The sequence below is a fragment of the Triplophysa dalaica genome, chromosome 11 (genome assembly GCF_015846415.1).
Source record: "Triplophysa dalaica isolate WHDGS20190420 chromosome 11, ASM1584641v1, whole genome shotgun sequence".
Lineage (NCBI taxonomy): Eukaryota > Metazoa > Chordata > Actinopteri > Cypriniformes > Nemacheilidae > Triplophysa > Triplophysa dalaica.
The window spans coordinates 4,353,106-4,376,774 of record NC_079552.1 but is presented as its reverse complement, the minus strand read 5'-3'; the positions used below and the strand labels follow the sequence as shown (position 1 = coordinate 4,376,774).

The 23,669-nt window shown below is 38.1% G+C and overlaps 1 protein-coding gene and 1 long non-coding RNA gene across 4 annotated transcripts in view; one reads left to right on the top strand and one right to left on the bottom strand.

The window, feature by feature from the left end:
- zgc:171482 (zinc finger protein) overlaps positions 1-18,428 on the bottom strand; it is an 85,391-nt gene extending 66,963 nt beyond the window's left edge. For both annotated transcript variants that reach the window (XM_056760482.1, XM_056760481.1), the window contains exons 1-2: positions 18,295-18,428; positions 1,756-1,860 (exon numbers count right to left, since the gene is read on the bottom strand). In XM_056760482.1, the coding sequence (XP_056616460.1) occupies positions 1,756-1,860 (105 nt within the window). In that variant the 5' untranslated portion in view covers positions 18,295-18,428. The remainder of the gene's footprint in view (positions 1-1,755; positions 1,861-18,294) is intronic.
- A 209-nt stretch (positions 18,429-18,637) lies between these two features.
- On the top strand, positions 18,638-22,320 carry LOC130431453 (uncharacterized). Of its 2 annotated transcripts, none has more exons than XR_008908256.1 (3): positions 18,638-18,772; positions 20,802-21,025; positions 22,232-22,320. It is a non-coding gene; the product is annotated as an uncharacterized LOC130431453 (long non-coding RNA). The 2 variants fall into 2 exon arrangements; XR_008908255.1 differs by having other exon boundaries at positions 18,639-18,772; positions 20,799-21,025.
- The last annotated feature ends 1,349 nt before the right edge of the window (positions 22,321-23,669 follow it).

Here is a 23,669-nt window from a genome sequence, read left to right as displayed (position 1 = left end):
CTGAGAAAATAAACTGCACAAACCTCTTCCTTTGCCTTTGCAGTAAAATGTCTACAAATCTTTAGAATAATGGAGCCAAATATAATCTATATACATGAGATGTTGTTTTTAAGAAAATAAAATAAAAAGTAATGAGCTTAATGCTTAACCTTAAGAACATTTAACTTTTGTTATTTTCACAATGCTAAAAAAGTAAAGCTGCAATTCATATTTTTTTGCTTTAAATTACATAAATTAATTTAGCAATTGCATAAAATTTGTGTTTCAAACTGCACCCTAAATTCCGAATCACAACACTAAAGCCCTATTCGCACGTGATTAGTATTATCTGGGGACCTCGTGTGATTTAGAAATGACCTCCCCACACCTGTATTTCATGTGGCGTGTTCGCATGGGATAAGTGAAGCCTGTGATTTTACTCAAATTTACGGACTTATTTCCCGGATGTGATTGCAAGTCGTTTGGTATAGTTCGTAAAGCCTAGTTGTACGGTGTTTAATGATATATGAACGTACCTGTCAGCAAGTGAGACCCATGAACTGGACAGAAGATCAACGCGATCGAGGGTCTCAAATGTTACGAGTTTCCATGATAAATAAACAAACGGGAGTCTCCCGGCCAAAAACGACAGTGTTGGCAGATATGGCTATGATCCAGCACCTCAAATAATATCAAAACACTTCAAAACAACCTCCGTTATTTGCAAACGGTGGATAAAACCTTGAAAAATGATATATGAGCCCGGCAAATCACAGAGATGCCATTCGCACAGGACTAATATTATCACAGGACCTCGGTGTACTTCAAAATATGGTAGGTCATTTGCGGGGGAATATTTAATTTACAAATTACAGACATGGCTGATTCCCATGGGATTAAAATCTCACAACCTCTGCAATTATTAAAAATGACTAGAGGTCCCCAGGTAATACCAATCCCGTGCGAATAGGGCTTAAGCCTAGAATAACAATATATAATTTGATCTGTCAAAAGCATTTGTCAGTCTGCTGTCATTTTACTTCATACCACAAAGATATATTTGTACAACCTGTAAGCTGCAATAACATATTTTAAAAGCGATAGAGGCATACGTTATAAATGAGTTAATATTCTATAGAATAATAAATGCATCGAAAGTTAAGTATGCACCCGCCAGAGAACAAGGGGCTCAGAGAAGGGATGGATAGATACTACCACAAAACATTTTAAAAGATATCCTTGTGGTAAACTCAATTCCAACAATGTGACATGTGAGATCATGTACTCCAGACAAGGGATCACAGAGATCAATGGCAGGAGAACTGAAGTGTTACCTTAACACCAAATAAGAGTTTATTGGCTCATGTGAAGCTTTGTAAACGGACCTGTTAGACAGACATGTTCCCTCAGATACACTGATTCTGTGCTGAAGGAGTTCGTCCTCATTAGCGAGCTCATTAATCTAGTGATCGGTACTCGTGGTCTAGGGAACCGTACGTGAGAGATGTAAATAATGTAGTGGGATGATTCTTTAATGGTCAATCATTAAGTTACTTATAAAGAGGTTGAGGGTCTGGGGAAAGGTGCACTGCACTACAACTTTAAAAGCAGCGGTTGAAAAATACATGAGAGAAGCATTTAGGTTACAAATGATTATTACATCCCTGATGAGCAATTGATGAGGCCTGCTTTTAACGTAATGCATGTCACTGGTGTGTGCGTGTGTGTGTGTGTGCGTGTGTGAGAACGAGTGAGAGAGAAAGAGAGAAAGCTCACCTCATAGTGTGCCACACGCTGAGACTCAGAGATCAGCTGAGCGTTGCAGATGTTACAGTAGCTCTCAGTGAAGAGTGCTTCATCACCAGCCGCAGCAGACTTCATCTGATCACACAAGCACACACACCAACACACATTTATGTTTCAATAAAGTTGTTATTGGTTTAGTATAATTTCTCTCAAGATGGGCAATAGGACGACAAAACATTTTAATTTTGCAAACATTAGAGTTGAAGTATGTCTTTCCCATAAGAAAAAATAGATGCTATTTAAATATTTCTTATAGACATAAATAAGATTAAATGGACCAAATGAGAACTTTTCCTTAAGTCGCTTTCATCCCAGATCTAGAGATCTCACAAATGTTTCAGTAAAGAGTTTTAGAAGGAATCTCAACAATGTTCAGAAGAGCTCAAAACAATAGCTTTCCTGTAGCTCAGTGGAGGAGCATTGCGTTAACAACGCAAGGTTGTGGGTTTGATCCCAGGCGATTGCATTTGCATTTATTGACCTCAAAATCTACACTGTTAAAAATAACGGTGCATCACAATGCCATAGAAGAGGCTTCCCACAAAGAACCTTCAACATCCCATGAAGTTTCTGTTTCAAAAAGATTCTTTGTGGCAAAAAAAGGTCATTCAGATTATAGGTAAGAAAGTTCTTTGAAGAACCTTTGACTGAATGTTTTTATCCTGGAACCAAAAATGGTTCTTCTATGGCAGGGGTTTTCAAACTTGATATTGCCAATGACCCCCAAATAAGATGAAACTTTTGTGAGGGACCGACTTTCTAAAATACACATCCGTCTAAATTTTGTAAATAGTACTCTACACTTGGGTGTATATAACCCTGAAGAGACATTTTCAATTTAAATGTTTTTGTAATGTAGCAACTTGAAAAAAAAAAAAGGAACTTTAGTGTAGCAAAAAAGCACATACAAATTTGGAAACGAGGAATCAATTAATAATACTATTCAGTATTTGTGCAAGTTTTTTTCAGTTCCATTTTCTGTGTATCCCTGACACGCTTTTAGAGGCCCCCAGGGGGTCCCCAGACCCCAGTTTGAAAACCCCTGGTCTATGGCATAAAACACACTCAGAAAACACAATTATTAGGTGCAATTTTCTATTTTTATTATGATAAGAAAATGTGTGAATGTTTTCAAGGCCTGCTGTTTGTTATACTGTAAGAGCTATTCAATGTGCAAAATTACCTGCTGTTCTCAAGAACAAAAACGGTGCAAACTGAATAATTTCTCTCTTTTCTTCCCTCCTAATTCCTGAAAAAATAAGCCATTACAGAAAAACCCGATTTCATCAAGAATTAAGATATCTGTGGAAATCACTCATCAAACCCCTAATGTAAAAGCAAAGAAATCTCTTATTTTTGCATCTGTGAGTGAACATGATTCTGATGTGGTGAATCAATTATTCAAAGGTTGAAGCACCGGAAGACGCAGCAAATCTACGATGAGTCTTCTTGAAGACGCACTTGCTGTTTAATTCTGATACCTGACGATGCTCCATTAGGAGCTGAAGAGGACCGGTGCTATTACTGGAAAGGGACCGATGGGTACACATCAGCGTGTCACAGATGACTCTGGTAAAAAATCTGGTAAAGGCCAAAATAATCAGCGCGGAGGGAACATGAAGTACATTTTCAGACATCAGAACTTCCTCATCATGACAGCTGAGAACAAACTGGACCTTTCTTCAGCAGAATGCTGAGCACAGACCATCATTATTTCATAGCTCATGTGTGTACATAAAGACTGTCAAAACTGGCCTGTCACAATCTTTGACAGATATTTGAGAATGAGGGAGTGATGCTGTTCAGTCCCAGTAAATTTTGACAGATTGCGATAGCTGCTTTATCCTCCACACTCACAATCAGTCGGTAAGAAGGGAATTGCCTATGCAATTGGAGATCGGCGCTAATTTCCTGGGTGTGTTTGTTCCATTAGCTGATTTGCATAATTCCTTTGGTGAATTGGGTGTTGAAACGACTAGACTAGACAATGCATGCAAATCAACATTATCAGCGGCCTGCATCCCCCTACAGAGTTGTTTCTGAAGAAGTTGGTAACAAATAAAAAAAAATTCAAGGACACATCATTTATAGCAAATATTTTGTACGTTTTCAAAGTTTTCGGTTTCACATTCATCCACCCCAGACATCGCAGTAAAAATACAACTGTGTCGGTTTTTGCCAGAATAAACTATCGTGATGATCAAATACCTCACTTTGTCCACACTTTGTGCATTCAGACACAAAACCAGTTTCACGCAATTCAATTTCACCGATTAGAATTGTTTTATGACACCTCTTCTCGACCAATTTAATATCTGTCTGAATTTTTATTTCCTCTCTACGACACAGAGCCCGGTGGAAGTGTTCAGACGGTCGCTTTGATGTTTTTTCTGCATTAAAAAAGGAACTTTATTTATCCCTTCCTTTTTAAAAATGACACGAGCGCAAGGGGAATGAGCTCCACCATCTGGATGTGAAAAGTTACATTGAAACTGTTATCACTTACAGCTTTACCACACCTTCAGCAATCTCAAACAATGTAATTTGTTATAATAATGACCCCTAAGTATGTACATGCCAAGTTTCATCACGCTTATTAAAAGCTTTTTAATTTCACAGGGGTGCAATTTAGCTTTGTTTTACTGCCATTACCTTCCTGCTGAGTGTGAACGCTGGCCAGCCTGTTCGTAATACTATGGTATAAGAAACTGAAATTTTGAAAATAAAGTGATACCTGCTTTTGCAAAGCTCTGTCACAATGCTAAGATGTCCGGGCTTCTGTGGTTGCTAAGGTGTTTCTAGTGTGATGGCCACAATGTTTTGCGTGTTTTCTAGAACGTAGAAGGCATTTAAATGTATTTGCTAAGGTTTTCTGAGCGGTTGCAATAGGACCTTACGTAGTCTCAGCAAGCACTACTAATAAAATGAGAATGTCTACAGCTATGCAGCAGGCCATTACAAAGACTGACATCCCACCTGGCTTCATTACTTTCAATTTCACACATGTATCTCACTCACTCTCTCTCTCTCTCTCTCTCTCTCTCTGTGTGTGTCTCAGTAAAAAGTGGAGTGGGTATAGCTGTTGCAAGGCACTTAAGGCAACTGCATTGTCAATTTTCTGCAATGTAACTGCAAAAGTAGGTTTCTATAGTTGACTAAAACTGTTAAAAGTTTAATCCAAATTAAAATGTTGGTTATCAGAGAGAGAGAAAAAGAGAGAACATGTACAGACTCAGTGATCACAAGCTCACAGTTGAGATGGGCAGACACAGACAGACATGGACACCAAGAGAAGAGCGACTGTGTCCGTACTGCACACATAATCAAGTGGAAACAGTCCAAAATATAAACACATCAGATAAACATTCTTGCCCAGTTTACAAACTTCCACAAAGACAAGTTTCATACATAATGGAAGAAAACTCAAGAATTTCAAACCTAGCTGCAAGATATCTCAAGTCCTGCCAGGACAAAAGAACAACCAGCACAACAAAACACTGACACAACACACACAAACTGACACTATGACGGGATCCTGTCACCCTCACCCAAACTTTCACCAATACTTTGCTCTTTTTCTGTTTATATTTAGAGATATATACTGTACTGTATGTCGATACTTACATACCTTTATTTTATGTGTATCTTAATCTGTATTTTTGCATGTTTATATCACATTTTTCTTTGCTTTGGCAAAAATTTGTTTTTATCATGCCAACAATGCTTCTTTGAATATTCATCAAATATTACTGAAAAACACTAAACTAAGTTGAACTAAAACTAAAATCATTAACTGAAAATAAAAGTATCATAAAAACTAAACTTAAACTGATATAAAACCTAATTTAACTTGTATATGTAGCAACACAAAGAACAAATAAATACAAACAACAAAAGCACATAAAATGTATGCATTGTTTTTAATAAACAAACTTATAAAACTATAGTACAACATTCCATTTAAGCATTCCTTTGTGCTCAGGAAACATTTTGTCTACTTATTCTACACTTTTTGGTATGTTATTTTATGTGTATATAAATTCTAAAGATAAAAATGTCCCAAAGAAATCAATTTCATGTTTAAAAGTGATGATGTCATTATAACATACACTCTAAAAAGTGATTTGTTGTCTCAACAACCATATTGTATTACGTTAAGTAGCTTCAACTTAAAAATATACAAATTTATACCATTTTTAGCTTAACTTAAAATCATTTGTTCACGCTACACAAAAATATTTATGTCTGGGTGGTGTATGAATGGAAAATTTGAGTTGTGCAAGTTTCGGTTAAAATGAATTAAACCTAACATACGTTTCCAGTGCAATGAACTTAATATTATCAGTACAAATGCTGTGAGGAATACCCATAAGCCTTTGCGTCTGAAAAGTCTGATTATTCATGATTTTCTTAAATAATATCCAATTTAATAATAATTTAGTAAAGAAGGTGAAGTAAACTCATATATTTTTTGTAAACGAAACAAAGATTTTCTTGTAATTTTGACTTAAAATCTTTGTAAGTTGAATTTTATAAAAAAATAACATGATGCATGGAGGGTACATATTTTAAGCAACTCAACACATAATTTTTTACAGTGTATTCACTGAATTGTGATTGATCTGTTCTTTGCATCCATACTGTAATCATCAATAAATCTATACACGGTTTTATTGGACGCATGTGCCTGGCCCGAAGTTAACGTCCAGTATGTGTTTGGTTATAATATCATATATAATATTATTCTATTAAATATTTATTGTATTAAATAAATTTAACACTACACAACTGTTATTGATTCTTTGCGGATGTCCATGGAAATTGGGCCACATCAGAGCATGTGAGTGGAGCTGAGCGGTGAGAATTGATGCTCAAAGTCTCACCAGACCGCTCACCTAAAATTTCATCCCGCTCTGATGAAATCGCGCCACGCTCGCTCAAATTAAAAACACCTGCCGTCTTCAACCGAAGCCTTACCCCTCGTTTACACCGCACGCAACTGCAGCACGTTATGGCTCCAGAACTGATCGCGGTCATTCTAGTCTATGCCTGTGTTACACCAGACGCCACAGCATTTTTGAAAAGCGTACCAGAAATACCTCTCTATGCCGCTTCGCTGAAGATAGGCGCCTAGTCTATTTTGTCATCTCATCCAGTGTCATCTCATGACATCTTTTCTTCATTAAAACATCATACAGTCACATGTCCAAAACCTTGTGCTGCTTCATTTCAGGCCACAAATGTTTGCGTAAGTGTAAACTCGCCGCACATCAGAGCACCATGATGATTTCAGCACGCAGGACAAGTATGAAGCTCATGAAACTCCTCTTTATCCGTCACCACACCTCCCTATTCCATCTGCCTCCTGCTCTTCTGACGGCTGTACATGGCTGTGCGCCGGTCATACTATCACGACAAGCATGCTGATGTTGTCCTAGTTCTTTCACAGCCAGGATGGTGAGACTCACCAACAGCTTTTTATTCCTCATCTACAGCTCCCTCAGTCCCTCATCTATCCTCTATCACACCTCATGCCTCTGACAGTGCAACACACTTGTTTGTGTGAAATACATTTGTTCGGTTGAGATGGTGATCAGAGCAAGAGAGAGAGAGACCATGTACAGACTCAGTGATCACAGGCTCACGGTAGAGACGGGCAGACACAGACAGACATGGACAGCAAGAGAAAAGCAACTGTGTCCATCCATACTACACACAGAATCAAGAGGACTTGCACTTTTTAATCTCATCTCCAAACTATACACTCATCTGAGAAACAGTCTTGCCCAGTTTACAAACTTCCACAAAGACTTCCAGTTTCAAACAAAGGACAGGATTTCATACTTAATGGGAGAAAACTCAAGAAGCTCAAATCTAGCTGCAAGATATGTCAAGTCCTGCCACAACAAAAGAACAACCAGCACAACACAACAAAACACTGACACAACACACACAAACTGACACTGACAGGATCATGTCACCCTCACTTCACCAATACTTACTGCTCTTTTTCTGTCTATTTTGAGATATATACTGTACTGTATGTAGATACTTATATCATTTTATTTTATTTTTATCTTAATCCGTATTTGTGCATGTTTATGTTACATTTTTCTGTGCTTTTACAATGTAAAAATTGGTTGTATCATGCTAATAAAGCTTCTTTGAATCTTGAATCTTGAGAGAGATAGAGAGAGAGAGAGAGAGAGAGAGAGAGAGAGAGAGAGAGAGATGGGCTGCCCTAAGTGTGAAAAAATGAATGCATGGATTTTCAATTAAAAAAATATATAAAGTATACAAAAATAATTTTATAAACAGTGATATTTATATATTATTCGGTAAAAAAATGACACTAAACATCTGCCCCAGACAGTAAATGAGCTTTCCACCACATGAAACTCATTAGGCCTCTCTCAAATAAACGTGTTTATATGCTACAGAATGACAATTAGCAATGGCATCTTAAAGCAGATTGTTGTGTGCCATGTGCTGCCATATGTATTAAGTGATGCATTGCAAAATAACTTAATTCCTTGCTGTTCCGTGCTAATATAGAGAGGATTATTTGAGCATCAGACTGGGATGTAGAGATGCACATCGACAGCTCTTCCAAATGATACGCTTTCCACGTAATCTGATAATCGGCACTATTACACGCTTTGGTGCTGTAACTGTAAGGTCTGTATCGGGGTTACAGTATCAAAGATCACAGACTTTCTTCTACAGTGGCCCACATCCACACAGCGGTAGCTCCGTCTCTACGGGAAAGCGCACAGATGTGAAGGTACAAAAATGCGTATGTAAATGAAATTAATTTTGGCAGGCCAGAAAGCCTGAGGCTCTCACGGCTGACACAGAATCCCACAGACGCAGCTCTTCAAAGCACCACGGCCCTAAAAAGTTGATGAGAACTTTTTTTAATCGCCCATCCACCAGCACGAGGGGAGCATTAAAAATACATCATCCACTAGATATAAGAGAACTGGGATTGCTTCGCGTTCTATGTCTCTCGCAATCTCTCGTCCCCAGAAGAGGAGCGTTTCAGAAATATCCCTCCCTCTTCTCGCCGCAATTACAAAGATTTCCTGTCCTGTGCAATCCCACAGGTTGACCCACTGTTGATTAAAACATCTGAGAGCATGGGATTATTTGATCCACCCTTTGCTTTGAAGTAAGTAAGGCTTCAACTCTATCAGAGGTATAGGGTTGTTTTAAATCGCTCTTTACGTGTGAAAAATCTATTGTATGATCTCTCCTAAAGTGATGCTCTCAGAATGAATATAGCGTGTTTGAGAGTTGTATCTCAAAAGCACAGTCTCATCGAGAGTAACTGCAACCGGCCATTCATATCAAGATCAAGAACGATAACTAACATTCACACTAATGGATGATTACATTGTTTATTCTTAAATCAACCACAGCAGTTTCATATTCATGAAAAATCTTTAAATTCGAATAAATTTTGATTGGCTGTCAATGTTTTATCTTTGATCAACTGAAAAAAAATCTCTTTTGTTGAAAATAATTCCAACACTATTGTTCCTCTAATCTTTATAGTTATAGTTGTGTTGTGGACTTTGCTATTCTCTTAAAAACTTTCTAAAGTTATAATTTAAGTGTGAATGGGCCTTGAATGAGTTAATGCAAATTTTAAATATAGTACAGTCGCTTAAAAAATGATGAGGTTTAAAATGTTGTTTATAGTCAACTTAACTCAACCTTAATTTATTTCAAATGTCAGAAAAAAAAATGTACTGCAGACTGTAACAAATTGAGACAAAAACTGGAAAATTCTCCTGTTATCCTGATGTTTGAACACAAGAACCTATATAGACGCATCCCTTAAAGAGTTCAAAAATCCTTTCGTCATTTACTCACCTTCATGTCAATGCAAACCTGTATGATTTTTCTTCTTCTACAGAATACAAAAGAAGATACTTTGAAGAACGTCAGTAACCAAGCAACGATGCCCTTGAGGCCATTAACTTCCATAGTATGGACAAAAATGCAATTTTGCTCAAAATATATTTTTGTTTCACAGGCTTTAAACGACATGATGGTAATACTATCCCTTTAACAAATCTAAATGAAAAATTTGTAATGAATTAAGGCTTCTAAAAGGCCACATGGTGGCTTAATGCTTTAGCGGTCGTGATCAGAGTTATTGCACTTGTTTTGCATTTTTCAATTTTACTTAAACCTCTTATCAAAGCTACACACAAGGTTATTAAAATGCAAGTTTTCTCCTGAAATCATCAATCTCTATCTGAAAGCGCTGACATTTACATTTCATAGCAGCAACTCCGACACACTGACCCACCTGGTCATTAAAACTTTTCGAAAATGCCACCCAGTCACAGAGCTAATACAGATCACTCCCTCTTAATATTTGCATATAGGAAAATACAGCAATGTGTTAACCGCGGATTCCGGCGGGACGCGAGCTACTGTATACTGCCATTTCAAAGGGTAATGGACCAGAACATTAGCATCACAAGCTCATTTATAGATAAGAGACGGCCCCAGAAGGACGCTTCCATCCTCGGCTCACACGGGCAGAGACATCATTAAGTCAACGAAAAAACAAACTACAGTCATTACTTCGAAAGGACACTCAAATGGAAAATGTACAGCATCCATGCTGAACATATCTGGGGTAAAGATGCTTGAATTAAATCAGGGTGGACTTAAAAACACAAAAATACCACACATATACCAAAGCATTTACTTCAGCGGTAACCCATATACCCAGTTTATTCAAAATGAATCTAAAAGTCCATATGTGACCCAAAACAGAACTCTAAGAAATGCTTGTGTGACCAACAACATTTCCTCAAAAAGATTTCGTCCCCCAATAAAGAACCTAATGCAAAGACTAGAAAGCAACGTTTGACTTTTGTTAGTCTTTCTGTCCTTATACCTGTAGACCTACTCATAACGCAACGGCCATCAGAAAATGTCTTGCTGAGATTGACCGTCTCTAGCAGAGATCCAAGATGAGAATTGCACACCAACAAAAGCTTTCAAGCTTGATGAACAACCCCCAACGACAAAACTACAGCATGTCAGGCCAAATTGGAATCAGACCATAATGAAGCCTCATTCAGCTAGAAAAGAGAGAGCACAAAAACGGCAGAGATGAGCTAAAGCCCCTTTGTTAAACTTGCAGCTTAATGTTTTGTGTAGGCCGTTGGTGTGTAGAGAAGACACATTTTCCATGATCTCGTCCATTATTCAGTTTGTGTGCGAGCAATCGCACAAACACCTCCGCTCTCCAGGGTCTTTTGGTTCATTTCACAATGCCCTGGATACGGTCTAAGGCTAAATGTGGGCTGCAGCTGATATCGGAGCTTCTAAGAAACGCCTTTGAATAAATGGCTATTTACCCCACTTTTAAGAAGACAGAGGATTACCCCGCCTGCCGAACCCTCTTTAGGAATGACAGGATGATTCGGAAATGCGCACAGCTGCCATATATTAGATATGTGCTCCCAAACGATCATGCTGAGACCCGATTTATTCATGTGTTTCTTAAAAGCAATCCGTTTAATTGCTCTACAGTCGAAGAGTTTGTTCATTAGCGCCTGATGAATTAATTTCATTCGTTGCATAATGAGAGAAGTTCTCACACATCATCTCTTGAGTTGCTTTTGAGATGCAAGACAACAAAGAGTACACAAATATTGATTTTAACATTTATATTCCATTTACCAAGAACTGGACACTCTAAAACGACCACACACCCTCTTCACACCTACATGCAAAAATCTGCATGCAAAAGGTGATATCATATTTTTTTCCCAGAATGCTTTCTCCTATTCTAGATAATAACATCCAGTGTGTAAATCTTTTGCAATTTAATATACATAACTATGTGTTCAAAGGTGTATAAAGACCTTACATAATGAAGCGTTATGTTTTTAATACCTTTAAACAAGCGATTCCTATTTACTTACAGAGAGGTTCACCTTACATAGAATTTACCATGTTGTTACTACAGTAGCCCAAAATCGGACAAAATAAGCAAAAATGTGAAGACATCTTAGTTCTGTGTCTGCCACCATAGTGCTTCGAAAGGGAGGGGGAACAGTGATGCCCTTAAATAACGGTATGCTGAATTGTGGTCGGCATTTTATATTTATTAAACCATTTATAGATCCACGCTTAGTGTCATGACAACAGAACCATAAAACTAAACCAGAGAGCTCATCTACAACTTCCATCCTATTCTTACCGTGCCAAGCAAATACTGCTCAGAAAATGCTAATGTAGTTATTTTTGTTATCTGGATAACACAGGCTTCCACAGATGGATGAAATTAAAGGAAAGGTCAGTTTTCATTAAGGATTTTATCTCAAAACCTAAAGCGTATTTTATTCATGCGCTCGTAATTATAAAACAGAATAACGACCACACGTTTTTTTTTATGTCCCCCGCAGAGTGTATCGCTTGTTAGTTTAGAATGACCTTATACACATTCATTGAATGTGCTATAATGTTAAATGTCACAAGAATATGGCCTCAGTCGGTACAACCAAAATAGCGGTATTGCAATAAAGATGCATTTCAGGGAAAATTTCATTTCCTCCTCTTCACTCGCACACCTCGCAACGTCCTTGTATGCATAACTTGTCAATCACAGGCCTCTTGATCGCCCCCTCCTCTTTTCACTTGATAATGCTGAAAGATATGACTGCCACATGCCCACGAAGCTAAACCACAGTCATGTGCATCAGTCCCTGCAGGGCATTTTGTGAATCCTGCGTTTTCCTCCCTATATAATTCTTGGAATAGAACGTAGGACTGAACCAGTTTTGCCCACAGGATACCAGCATATGAGGATGGATTCCATGATGTAGCGAAAGAGAAAAGATTATGTTGCCTGCTGGGGACCTGGCACATTGGGCTACTCGTGTGCCAGGAAGCACGGAGCGGGACCAAAGTCCGACGTCATTGACTTTGGCACCGAGTGCCCTTGTGGGTCATCCTATACTCAGACTTTTGTTTGGGGTGGTATGATGGTGAGTAAACTGTGAGAATTTTGAAATTCAACATTTATCACCCTATTGTCATTTTAAGCCTATCTAACATTATTCTACAGAAATGATATATGTTGATGAATAAACTGGCAATTAACATTTTATACAATTAGTCCTATTACAATATTTAAACGTGGCCATTTATCACATTATAACAATGGCATTTCAATAGAATGAGGACGCATAGATTTTCAGCAAATAAAATGTATAAAAAGAGCTTGAGTTGTAAGTATGGTCTACTTCCATCGTACTTTCATAAGGAATTGTTGTAATTTTACAGCTTTACAGCCTCAGTCCCCGTTCACTTTGATCATGTGGAAAAATCTATCCAACACTTCAACATTGTATCTCTAGTACTTTATGAGAAAATTAACACAGAATGTATATTTAAGAATGAATGATCTAAATCAGGGTAATATTTATCCCTTTGTTTGTTTAAAAGCATTTGCTGCTCAAGTTTCTCAAAGAACAAAGTGATGTCCTTTTGTACCAGCAGCTGTGGTGTTGCCTACCTTGAGGTAACATCATTAAAACCGTAAACAAAACATAAAAGAATGAGCAAGAGAGAGATAGAGAGAAAGAGAGAGAGAGGGATAACAAAGGTAGCCTCGCTTTCCTCTTATCCTGTTGGTTCCTTCACACCAGGGCATGCGGTCTATGAGTCACAGCTTAATGTGCTCCAGCTCTCATTGGTCATTGAGCAGGATGTAACAGAGGTGACATAAACCGAAAAAAAGTGTCACCCCAGCCGCATGGGAACATCACTTCTCAAACCTTTCTCCAATACACGAATGACACACAAAGAACAAGACTCAACACTTTTACCGTTGCAAAGAAAAAGCAACCGGTGGCTGTGACTAATCAAGTGTTGGTTTTCAAAATTGTCTGGAATCTTGTTTCTGGGTGGTTGCTTACTGTTCAGAAGTGTATGAATATCTAATGTATGAATGAAAAGTATGAATATCTAATGGTGTTTTCCAAAGCACTACTGAAACTAAAGCATGAATGTATAAATAACTCCTTCATTGATGATGCTTCCACTTTCCAATTGCACTTTGGTGACACTCCCAGCATTTTTTCTGCTGCTCCGAGTGATTTCCCCAACTGACGCTGTTTGAGATGTGCACTATTACTTTTCAATCCAATCCAGGTGAAAAACAATTCTAGAGAGGTACACTAAAAGAATCAATAAATCAATATCAAATAAAAAAAAAAATGTATTATATTAACGGGGTCATATATTTTCTGTGTCTTACTCCGGTGTGTTATAAGTTACCCATGCATGTATTAGACACATAGAATTGCAAAAATGAAAGTGTCGGAACAAACGATGCATTCTATCTTAGGCGAATGTTCACCCAGACCTGCCTGAATCGCCTCGTGTAACCACACCCCCACAAATCTACGTCAGTTCGTGGTATGAGTTGACTAAGACCGCCCAAATGTATAAGCAAGTAAGGTGGGTGTACCCGACAGTACAATTGCTTTGGTACCTGATGTTCCAAATATGGTAAGAAGCGTTACATTTCCGTCACAGGCTTGCAGTTTACGACCAATCACTACCCCCTGGTTAACTGGCCAATCATAGCACACCTAGCTTTTGAGAGGTATGAGTTTTGTAAAAAACCCGCGCGTTTCAGAGAGGCGGGTCAAAAAGGAAATAAAAACATGCACAGTATGTGGAAAATACAGAGGTTTTGAACATTAAATCGTGTTTACACATTGCATAACATCTAAAACAAATGATAATATTTGTTTTAGCCGTGTCATATGACCCCTTTAAATAATAAATTCTCATATTGAAATTAAGTGCTTATATTTTTCAGTGTAAGAAAAGAAGCAACTCCTCAGGAACTATTTAATATATCGTAATAACAATTCCTATAATTTTTTAATATATTTAAAAAAAATGTTAGACTGACAGTTATGTAAGAACCAGGATATTATAAAACTACAAAACTTGGAAACAACTTGCAATCACACAAAACCCTTTACAATGGTAGACAGTCTTACAATGGCAAATTTTCTTAAGAAAATGTTGAAATCTAATTTACGGTACATGCAACATCGGTGGTTCAGCTTACAGTGATGGAAGAAAAAGAAAGAGAAAACCTAAAAAAGCAGCAACAAGACGATTTGCATCACCTCTCAAGCTCTCAGAAAGAACACGGACTCACTTTCATGTCAGGTTTGTTTTTTCCAGCAAGCACATGTCACATACAAACTAACGCTAAAGTAGCCTGCGTCTTTCCTTCAGTTACCACTGAAACTTACAGCCCAAGCAAAGGGACGTCTATCTGTGGCTTACTGTTGCCACCAAAGTCTTCGCATACCACCACACTGTAAGGGATGTCAGAAGCTCTAAGGGCATTCGTTTTTAAATAGAGTAGTTGCTATTGTTGTATAAATGTGCCCCCTTGAATAGCCCTCTTGAGAAGGAGAGATGGGATTCATCACCTGCAATGACAGCAAGACGGATTTACACTCTCTCAGTTTGAAATGTCTTTTCATTACGTTGACAACAACGCATTACAACGCCATGCATAAATGTACTAAACCTCATAATGATGAGATGGGGGGGCTGCGTGTGACAAGAGTGTGAAAAGCGATTAATGCAAATCTGGACAGACGAACCGAAACATGCATGCTTTATTCCTATCGGAGCGTCATGCCTGTTGCCATGGAGCGCTCTTGAGGAAAAAACACAACTAGAGTGCATGGTCAAAAGAGCATAGAACACAAAACACATTATGGTTTCCTCTAAGATGGAACAATTATGGTGATTAGGCCAAAAACATATTTAAAGAAAGTCTCACGGGTTATGACTCAAAGTGCATTAAGGATCATCGAGGATGGAGAGCAATGTTCGCAATAATCGTAATTTGATTGAGTCATTTATTGTGCACACTCAAGGGATCCATTTCAGGTGTGTTGTCTGTTGTTATTTTTTGCATTAGTGTCTTATGAAGTGCGCAGTAAAGCAAAGCATTTGATATTCCTCACACACGGATCCATAAACTTCCCTGTGTGCACCAGCACCAAATCCATCATTCGCTGTTGACAGGGGTCACAGCTGGGATAGAATCCCTGCTCACTGCAGATAAAGCAACGGGACAAATATATCATCCGTGGAGAAAGCCCTTTGCGCCTGACTTGCAGGTGTACAGTATTAAACAATACAACTAAAACCGGAACACAAAACTAAACAGCTGTCAGGAGAACGGACTGCTAAACAAAACATGTGAAACGGCTGCATATTCAAGCATTGAAACAAAACAAACTACATGTTTTAATGAATAGATGAACCCTTAAATAAATGTTCAGAAATGACTCACCGCGTTTTCCAAATAAACTTGAAATCTTCAAACCACATGGTCTTTTTACAAAGTTGGACTTGGAGAATATTGCACAAGTCATACATGCAAGTACTCTACAGTATGTGTTTCTTTTTTTAAGACCTTCTCCTTTTATGTTTTCTAAAAAATAAAGTTGTATGGGTATGATGCAACATTAGAAGAGTGAATGATGATTGAACGTTCATCCTGGGTGAACCATCTATTCATGAAGACACAGACAGAAGCCCTTGCAGAGCACAACACCCTTTTACGAACTGAGGGACGAGTCTGCCTTTTTCCGGTGGTATTTAACAATATGCCAAAAATGCAGAAGAGACTAATAAACCCAGAACATTCCTTTAAAGAATAATCTGTAGTACAACAAACGATTCTGACTTTTCCTTTAAAAAAGCTGACCTTGCTTACACTTTTGGATGGCCCCAATTGCTCATGTTGCATTAGGTGCATGAAACATTTTCGTGCTAAAGTGTTCTTCACCAACACTTAGTAAAAACTGAACCAAAATACTTTATAAATACTAAAAATACTAAAAGTTATGAAAAAGCTCTTGTAAATATAACAGACAGTATGAAGGCACACTGTAACACAATTCTGATACAATAAAAGAACCTCCGGACAATGATTCTCCTCAACTTCACTTTTAAAGCTCAAGGTGTGTACTGTTTTGTAATAAGAATATGATACAATAATGTGATTGTGACATGCTTTCAAAAAAAATATGTACAATGGATAATATCTATCATTTTCAAATAATTCAAGTCATAAAACATTGCAAAACTGGCCTTACGACACTCAGCTCATTTATGTCTAATAACGTAAACCACAATCATTGTGTTCTGCGATAAATAACTTCACTTATTGCTTTAAGAGAGAACTGATGAAAATTATCAAATTTATTCTTCATCTCTCAGGACTCTTCAGTAACATGACGCTAACAGGCAGCTGTTTTATCTACTGATGCACTTAAGAGTCTTAATGGATAAAGCTCAATGTAACTTAAACTTGGAGAATCTGAAGTTTCTCAACCGTTTAACGTCTACGCTGAAACTTGAGTTTACATCACACCCTGGCCTGCATTGTTTAAAATATATAAACAGTTTAAGATAAAAGTACAATAATAACAAAACTAAAATTTCAACTAAAGTAACTTCAATTGTTGCTTGCAGGGGTCACATTTAAACAGATTTTAAAATGTCATACTTTTTATTCAGTCAGAAGTCAAATTGCATAAATGCTTATTTTCTCAAGCGGTGGTTGTCTATCCTGCAATCTCTTACAAACAGAAATTTCAATATGATCACATTTTTGTAATAGCTGTTGGGTAACATTAACTACAGTAGCGCTGCTGTGATTTCACATTTATATTGGGACAAGTTGTCACATTTGTTCATGGATTTGCTATTTTTTTACGTATGTATGGTCAATCAAAATTTTGCTAATAGTTAATCATTAAATAACTTTTATATGCCAGATATGAACAACTGGGTTCCATTGCGACAACTTACCCCACATGTTGTAAATGTACTAGCATCGATCACTGTGTTAAATTAACAGTTTGCTAAGATATATATGTTCCATATAGTTGTAGTAATGGTAAATAGCCAATACTCGAAGATAAAGTTGGTGTCTATTGAGACAAAATGTAAAAAAATGTGACAACTTGCCCCATATAGTGTAAAAGCATGCAACCTGTTCACTATTTTTCAACTAAGCCGAGTTTCCTTACAACTGTAGAAATGGTCAGTAACAAAGACTCTAATACAGTAGATGATTATACAGATATAGAGTTTAAAAAATCCTGAGAAAAATTTACCAAGGGGTGTGTAAAAGCGTGCCCTGTTATAGGGTCAATGTATGAATAACCTGTTTACTTTTGAATGAAGTGATACCGGTGGAAATAGGAAACAGTCGAGACTGTACGATATATTATGTCCATGCAGAATAAAAACAAACCAACCCCGAGAAACATTCAGTGGAGTAAAAAGTACAGTTTCTACACAGCGCATCACTGTTGCTGTGAAGGATCTCGTGTACACCGTAAACAATGAATCTACAACTCAGTGCTTCATCATCATCAATATATTTAGCCTATCATGCTGGCGTTTCGAGCTCACCTTGCGCTTGATCAGATATGATCTACTTTAATCCAGATACGTGTCCGCGATCATCCGCTGGAGTTGCAGTTAGATCGCACCTGTATCCAACTTACTCTCGGATCAAACAGAAGAACAGTTTCCCGAGCACTTGAACTGAAGCAGATCCTAAAATGTCCTGATTCTACATGTGATGCTTTTCATCCATAGACCGAAATATCGCGAAAGATGATCGGACAGCGGCGAGAGGAGCGCGCGGCGACGCCATCGGACTGCGCGCGTAAAAGCGAGCGCGCACTATTATAATAGCTCTGACACACACGTCAGTAATCCACACAGATACTACAGCCAGAGATACGAGTTACACTGTGCCCACACACTCACACGAGTGTCAGCCCACGAGCTGAGCTCATCTGAAAGACCCACTTGAGTTGACCGTATACTTTGTCTTGCTTCTGACCTGCGCAAGAAAAGTAACACGGCACGGCGACGTTTCCAGGTAATGAGGGGTCAACATACAGTAGATCGTGTGACGAATTTGTTTAAATGTATTTTTATTTGACAATGTTCCTTGAAGTAATAAAGAACGGACGTGAAGCTGGAGTGACACAAAAGCGACCTTGAACTTTGAACACTGAACCGAACAAGGTCACACAAAATACAACACACGTACATCCTCTCATGGGTAACGTTAAATGTAACAAAGCAGTTTATTCGACATATGTATATTATTTTGAATGAATATACTTTTGCATTTGTTTCTGTGTAGGCTGCCTGTACGTTTCATACTTACATAAACAAACTTGACCTCTGAACCCTGAACCGCAAGGTCACGGATAGCCCAACTTCCCTGGCGGTTAAGGCCAAATGTAACAAAGCAACTTTTATCATTTTAGATGTACATACTTTATCATTTTCCTCGCTCTTATAGTGCTAGGGCGTTTCATAACACACAGGGTTGTGATGATTGATTAAAATAATTAAATCATTTTGATGTTTATAATAATCAGGATTTTTTTATGGTGATATCCATACATCAAATATTTATTGCTTAATGTTAAATTGATTATTTTTAACATTGAATTTACTTTAATTTAATGTTATCTTTGCTATGGGTTTACTTTAAAGAAACAATGCAACTACCACCAGGACACTTACAAAAATAATCAAGCACTTTGAATAATGAGACTGTACCATTGTACCTAAAAATACTTCTTATTGTTCTACTGTACGTGCTCAAAAATATGTTTTTACCAAGATACGTATTGTACTGTACACAGTACTGTATCTACAAGAGTTTTCATTGTTATTTTCATTTTTGTTTATGACTGATGCTGTCCAATCTATGACCAGCTTATTGTATTCTGTTGTATTATAACCATTACATGTGCAATTATATTGTTAAACCAAGACATCTACCTCCAGAAGCAAATTCAGAAGTGTGACTGCGACCAAATGAAACATAATACACAGGCTTAAATGTGTTTCTGTCTTTACAGTCTATTAACTCCATATTGAGACTAGACTGTTTAATCACTCAAAATCTGCTCTTGAAATTATCTTGTTTTTCCCCGAATATAAAAGGCTGCATTGTGTGTCATGAATGCCCTTCTACAATCTCTCAACAGATTTGACAGCTGCTTTTGTATAGCATCCAGGCACTGCCATCCCATCACAATGTGCACCCAAAGATGACAGAGGAAGCCAATTCATTTGAGCGTCTGATAATCGGCGATACGCCATTTATTTGTCTTTTGTGTCATATGTATAGGACCATATCCTGCTTCGGCCAGATGCTTTGCGTTTTTCGTACATTCTGCTATCTCAAATTTATCTTCAGTTAAGCCTTGAAGAAATGTGATGGTTCAGGTTATTTTCAATGTAAGTTCAATCACTTTCCGTGTTAAAATATTTGGTAGGTCCCTTCTAAATGCACGACTGTTTAACAGAGAAATACATAAACAGACAAGAAAAATTTAGAGTGAAAATATTTAGTGGATCTAAATTTGATGTATTCACATTATGTAAGAAAAAAGAGAATCTATAAAACTCTTACAGCAACATTAGAAATTTATTTCTTCGGACAACAGTTCAAATAATGACACAGTTTAGTATGCAAGTACACAGTCCACAAAAATAGCTGAATAACATGTCTGACCAATGAGAAACAGGTATTCTAAAGGTGACTTGACATCTGATTTTCACAGCATGAACAAGGGCACATATGTTTGTGATTCCCTTTCATTAGTGCCAATATTTGATTCTATGCGAGTTCTGCACATCGGCTTTTCTGCTGTCTATTTGTCACTAAATTTCTCCCCATGGTTCTCCTCAGGCTGGTGCATCAGCAAAACTGCATTTTGACATCTCACGGCGAGTGTAGGCATTAAAATTGCTCAATAGGCAACAAAAGTGAAAACTATTTGTGGCGTGATATTTTAAAAGTGTGAAACTACTTTGCTTGCAAGTATATGCTGGTTTTTGCCCTGAAATGTCCTTGGCATCCCTGTGTGTCTCTGAATCAGCAGGGCTGAGGTCGCGGGGCTCTCACGTGACCCTGCTGCGGGACGGAGCTTAAGGCCAGCCTGTCTGGACGGCAGAAACTCGATGATAGGTGCTGTGAGCAGGTGCTGCCAAACAACGGCTTGCCGCCGAGACGAGGTCAAACAGGACTCGTAACGCGCCATTTGTATCCCTCCCCAGATCTGAAGAGATGAGGATACAGACGCAGCTCATTAGCCTGCACGAGAAAGTGAGTTCCTATCCGCTCTGGTTTAGTCTCTAAAAACAGTGCGCTGTGGTTAATGGACTCTTCGTAATAGCTGCAGGCCTGAACCGCAGTACTGTCAAATGCGCACATCTATTCTAATCTCAGCCAGTTTTACCAGACAAACTCTCTGATGGCACTGACATCACCGGCCATGTGTGGCGAAGCTGCGTTGCTATTATCTGTAGCTCTTGGCAATGAAAGTTCTCTTATTGAATTGACATCCCTTTAAAGCTACTATCCGTATGTTTATTTGGTTGAAAATGAACTAAAATCAGCTATTAAAGCAAGTTCATAGCAAACTTTCTTCTAACACTGCCCCGGTTTACAAAAGTAAGCTTATCGAGCATTTCACAAGATGTTGACACTGGTCCAGAAGCACTTCAGATTTCATTTCTATGTGATTATTTTCAATCTTTCATAGAATTAAATGTTAAAGATGTTCGTTTAAAGGTCCAATGTATGCAATTTAGCAGCATCTAGCGTTGAGGTTGTGAATGGGCTCTATCTATGCGTGACTTCCGCGATTCACAGGAAGAACCCTAGGCAGTTTCCGCTTGGGGAGACGTAAAAGCAGATAGCAATGGAAAATTAGCAAATTGTTCAATTTAGCAGATGCTGTACATTGCGGCACACAGCAGTGGTACATGAGTGATGTTCTACCGTGTTTGAATGTTATTACGAAATGTTGATGAATATGGAAGAACAGCACTTAAACGACTGCTGTGTGCCGCAATGTACAGCATATGATAAATTGAACTATTTTTTCACTTTCCATCTCTCTGCTTTAAGTCTCCCCAACCGGAAACTGCCTAGAGTTCATCCTGTGAAACAAGTTACGTTTTCTCTTCTTTGCCAAAGGAGATAATGTATTTACCCCCAGTGCATGTAGATAGAAATACCTCATTCTAAGGTAATAAAAACATAACGCTTCATTATGTAAGACTTTATCTGAACACATAGTTATGTTTATTGCATTTTCTGTCAATAGATCCTCAAAATCACAGAAAAATTCCCTAACACTCTTCCATTAGTTTAACAAAGGGATACAGTAGTTCCACCCTAAAGTCATGCCACTAGTAGAGTCGAGGTGGCCAAGTGTTTTTATTTTTCAAGTAAATCTATGCAGATGTTAAACTCACAAGGAGCACAGATAGTACCTGTGATGTGTTTTTCTGGCCTTCCCTTTAGGTGGTCGGTGGATTTATGATGTCCCGCAATGTACAGAAGATGGAGAGTTTTGTTGCTACAGAGCGGTTTGGGAAAACATTTAATATTAGGTTGGTTGAATTTCTCATTAGTTGTTGTTGCCAACATTTCTATTATTATCATAATCGCTCATACTTGGGTTATATGTTTATTCCGAATAATAAACCCATTGAACTTGTCTCCAGATATAAATGATACTTTAAAATGATACTTGTGGGTAAAAACCAAGTTATATTCCACGTTTGTAACAAAATATGTTAAATGTCCAGTGTATGATATTTAGCGACATCTAGCGGTGAGGTTGTGAATTACAACCAATGGCTCGCTCCATCGCTCGCCCCTCCCTTTCGAAGCACTACAGTGGCAGATACAGGACTTCTTGTCATGTTTTTGCTTCTATGCCGAGGAGATAACATAGAACAGTCTGTTAAGGGCTACTCATTACGGTGAATGCCATGCAAGGGTACCCAGGGGTGTACGTAGATAGAAATAGCTCATTGTATGCTAATAAAAACATAACGCTTCATTATGCGAGGTCTTCATACACCTCTGAAGACATAGTTATGTATATTATATTGCATTTCTGTCCATGGATCCCAAAAAAGACCTTCAACGCATATTTCCTTCTTAGCTCTTCTTTGCTTCCAGTGAACCATTAAACTGAGGTAAACTGATAGGAGGATAAATTAACAGCGATGACATTGCATATTAATACGCGTCCAGACGTCTGTAAGGTTGAACTTGAGAGGGTTATAGTGAGTTAGCGCTCCTCACACCTCTGGCACTGCACGGAATATCGCTCATAGTGTGGTCATCGAGAGCTGTGATAAATCTAATGCTTTAATCTCCTGCAGCTGTTTGGATTCACAGCTCTTGGCAACATAGGTTAAGAATGTCCCGGTCCGACGGACACCTGAGACAGAAATGAGAGCTGTCAATCACCCATCCGCACATTAACTGTCCGAGCTTTGAGATGTGATGCTGTGCTGAGAGGTGCGTGTGTGTGCGCTACAGGAACTCGATATGTAATTGAAGCTTGAGGCGCTCAGTGTGAGACACGCAGCCTTTTTTAAACCGATTCATTAAGTTCTGCTCTCTCACACCGAGTGGTAAACACGAGGAGAGAAATTAACAAGAGCTCCGGTCATGCTGTGTTTCTCGAAGTTTCGGGACTTTCACAGTAATGTTTGTGCATGTGTTGTGATTCCAGTAAGTTCTACAGGGGGATGCGCATGACGTAAGTCGGAGTCACAGCGGTTACATCCACTAAGTGACAGAATGTGACAGCGTTGAGTCTATTTGTACAGTCAATCACACAGAAGTTGTTTTTCATGTTGTTATGTGTTTGAGTGTTTTCATGGAACAATGACATTTGACTTTCAGCAGATCATTTGTAATTACTTGTAAATTATGAGAAGTT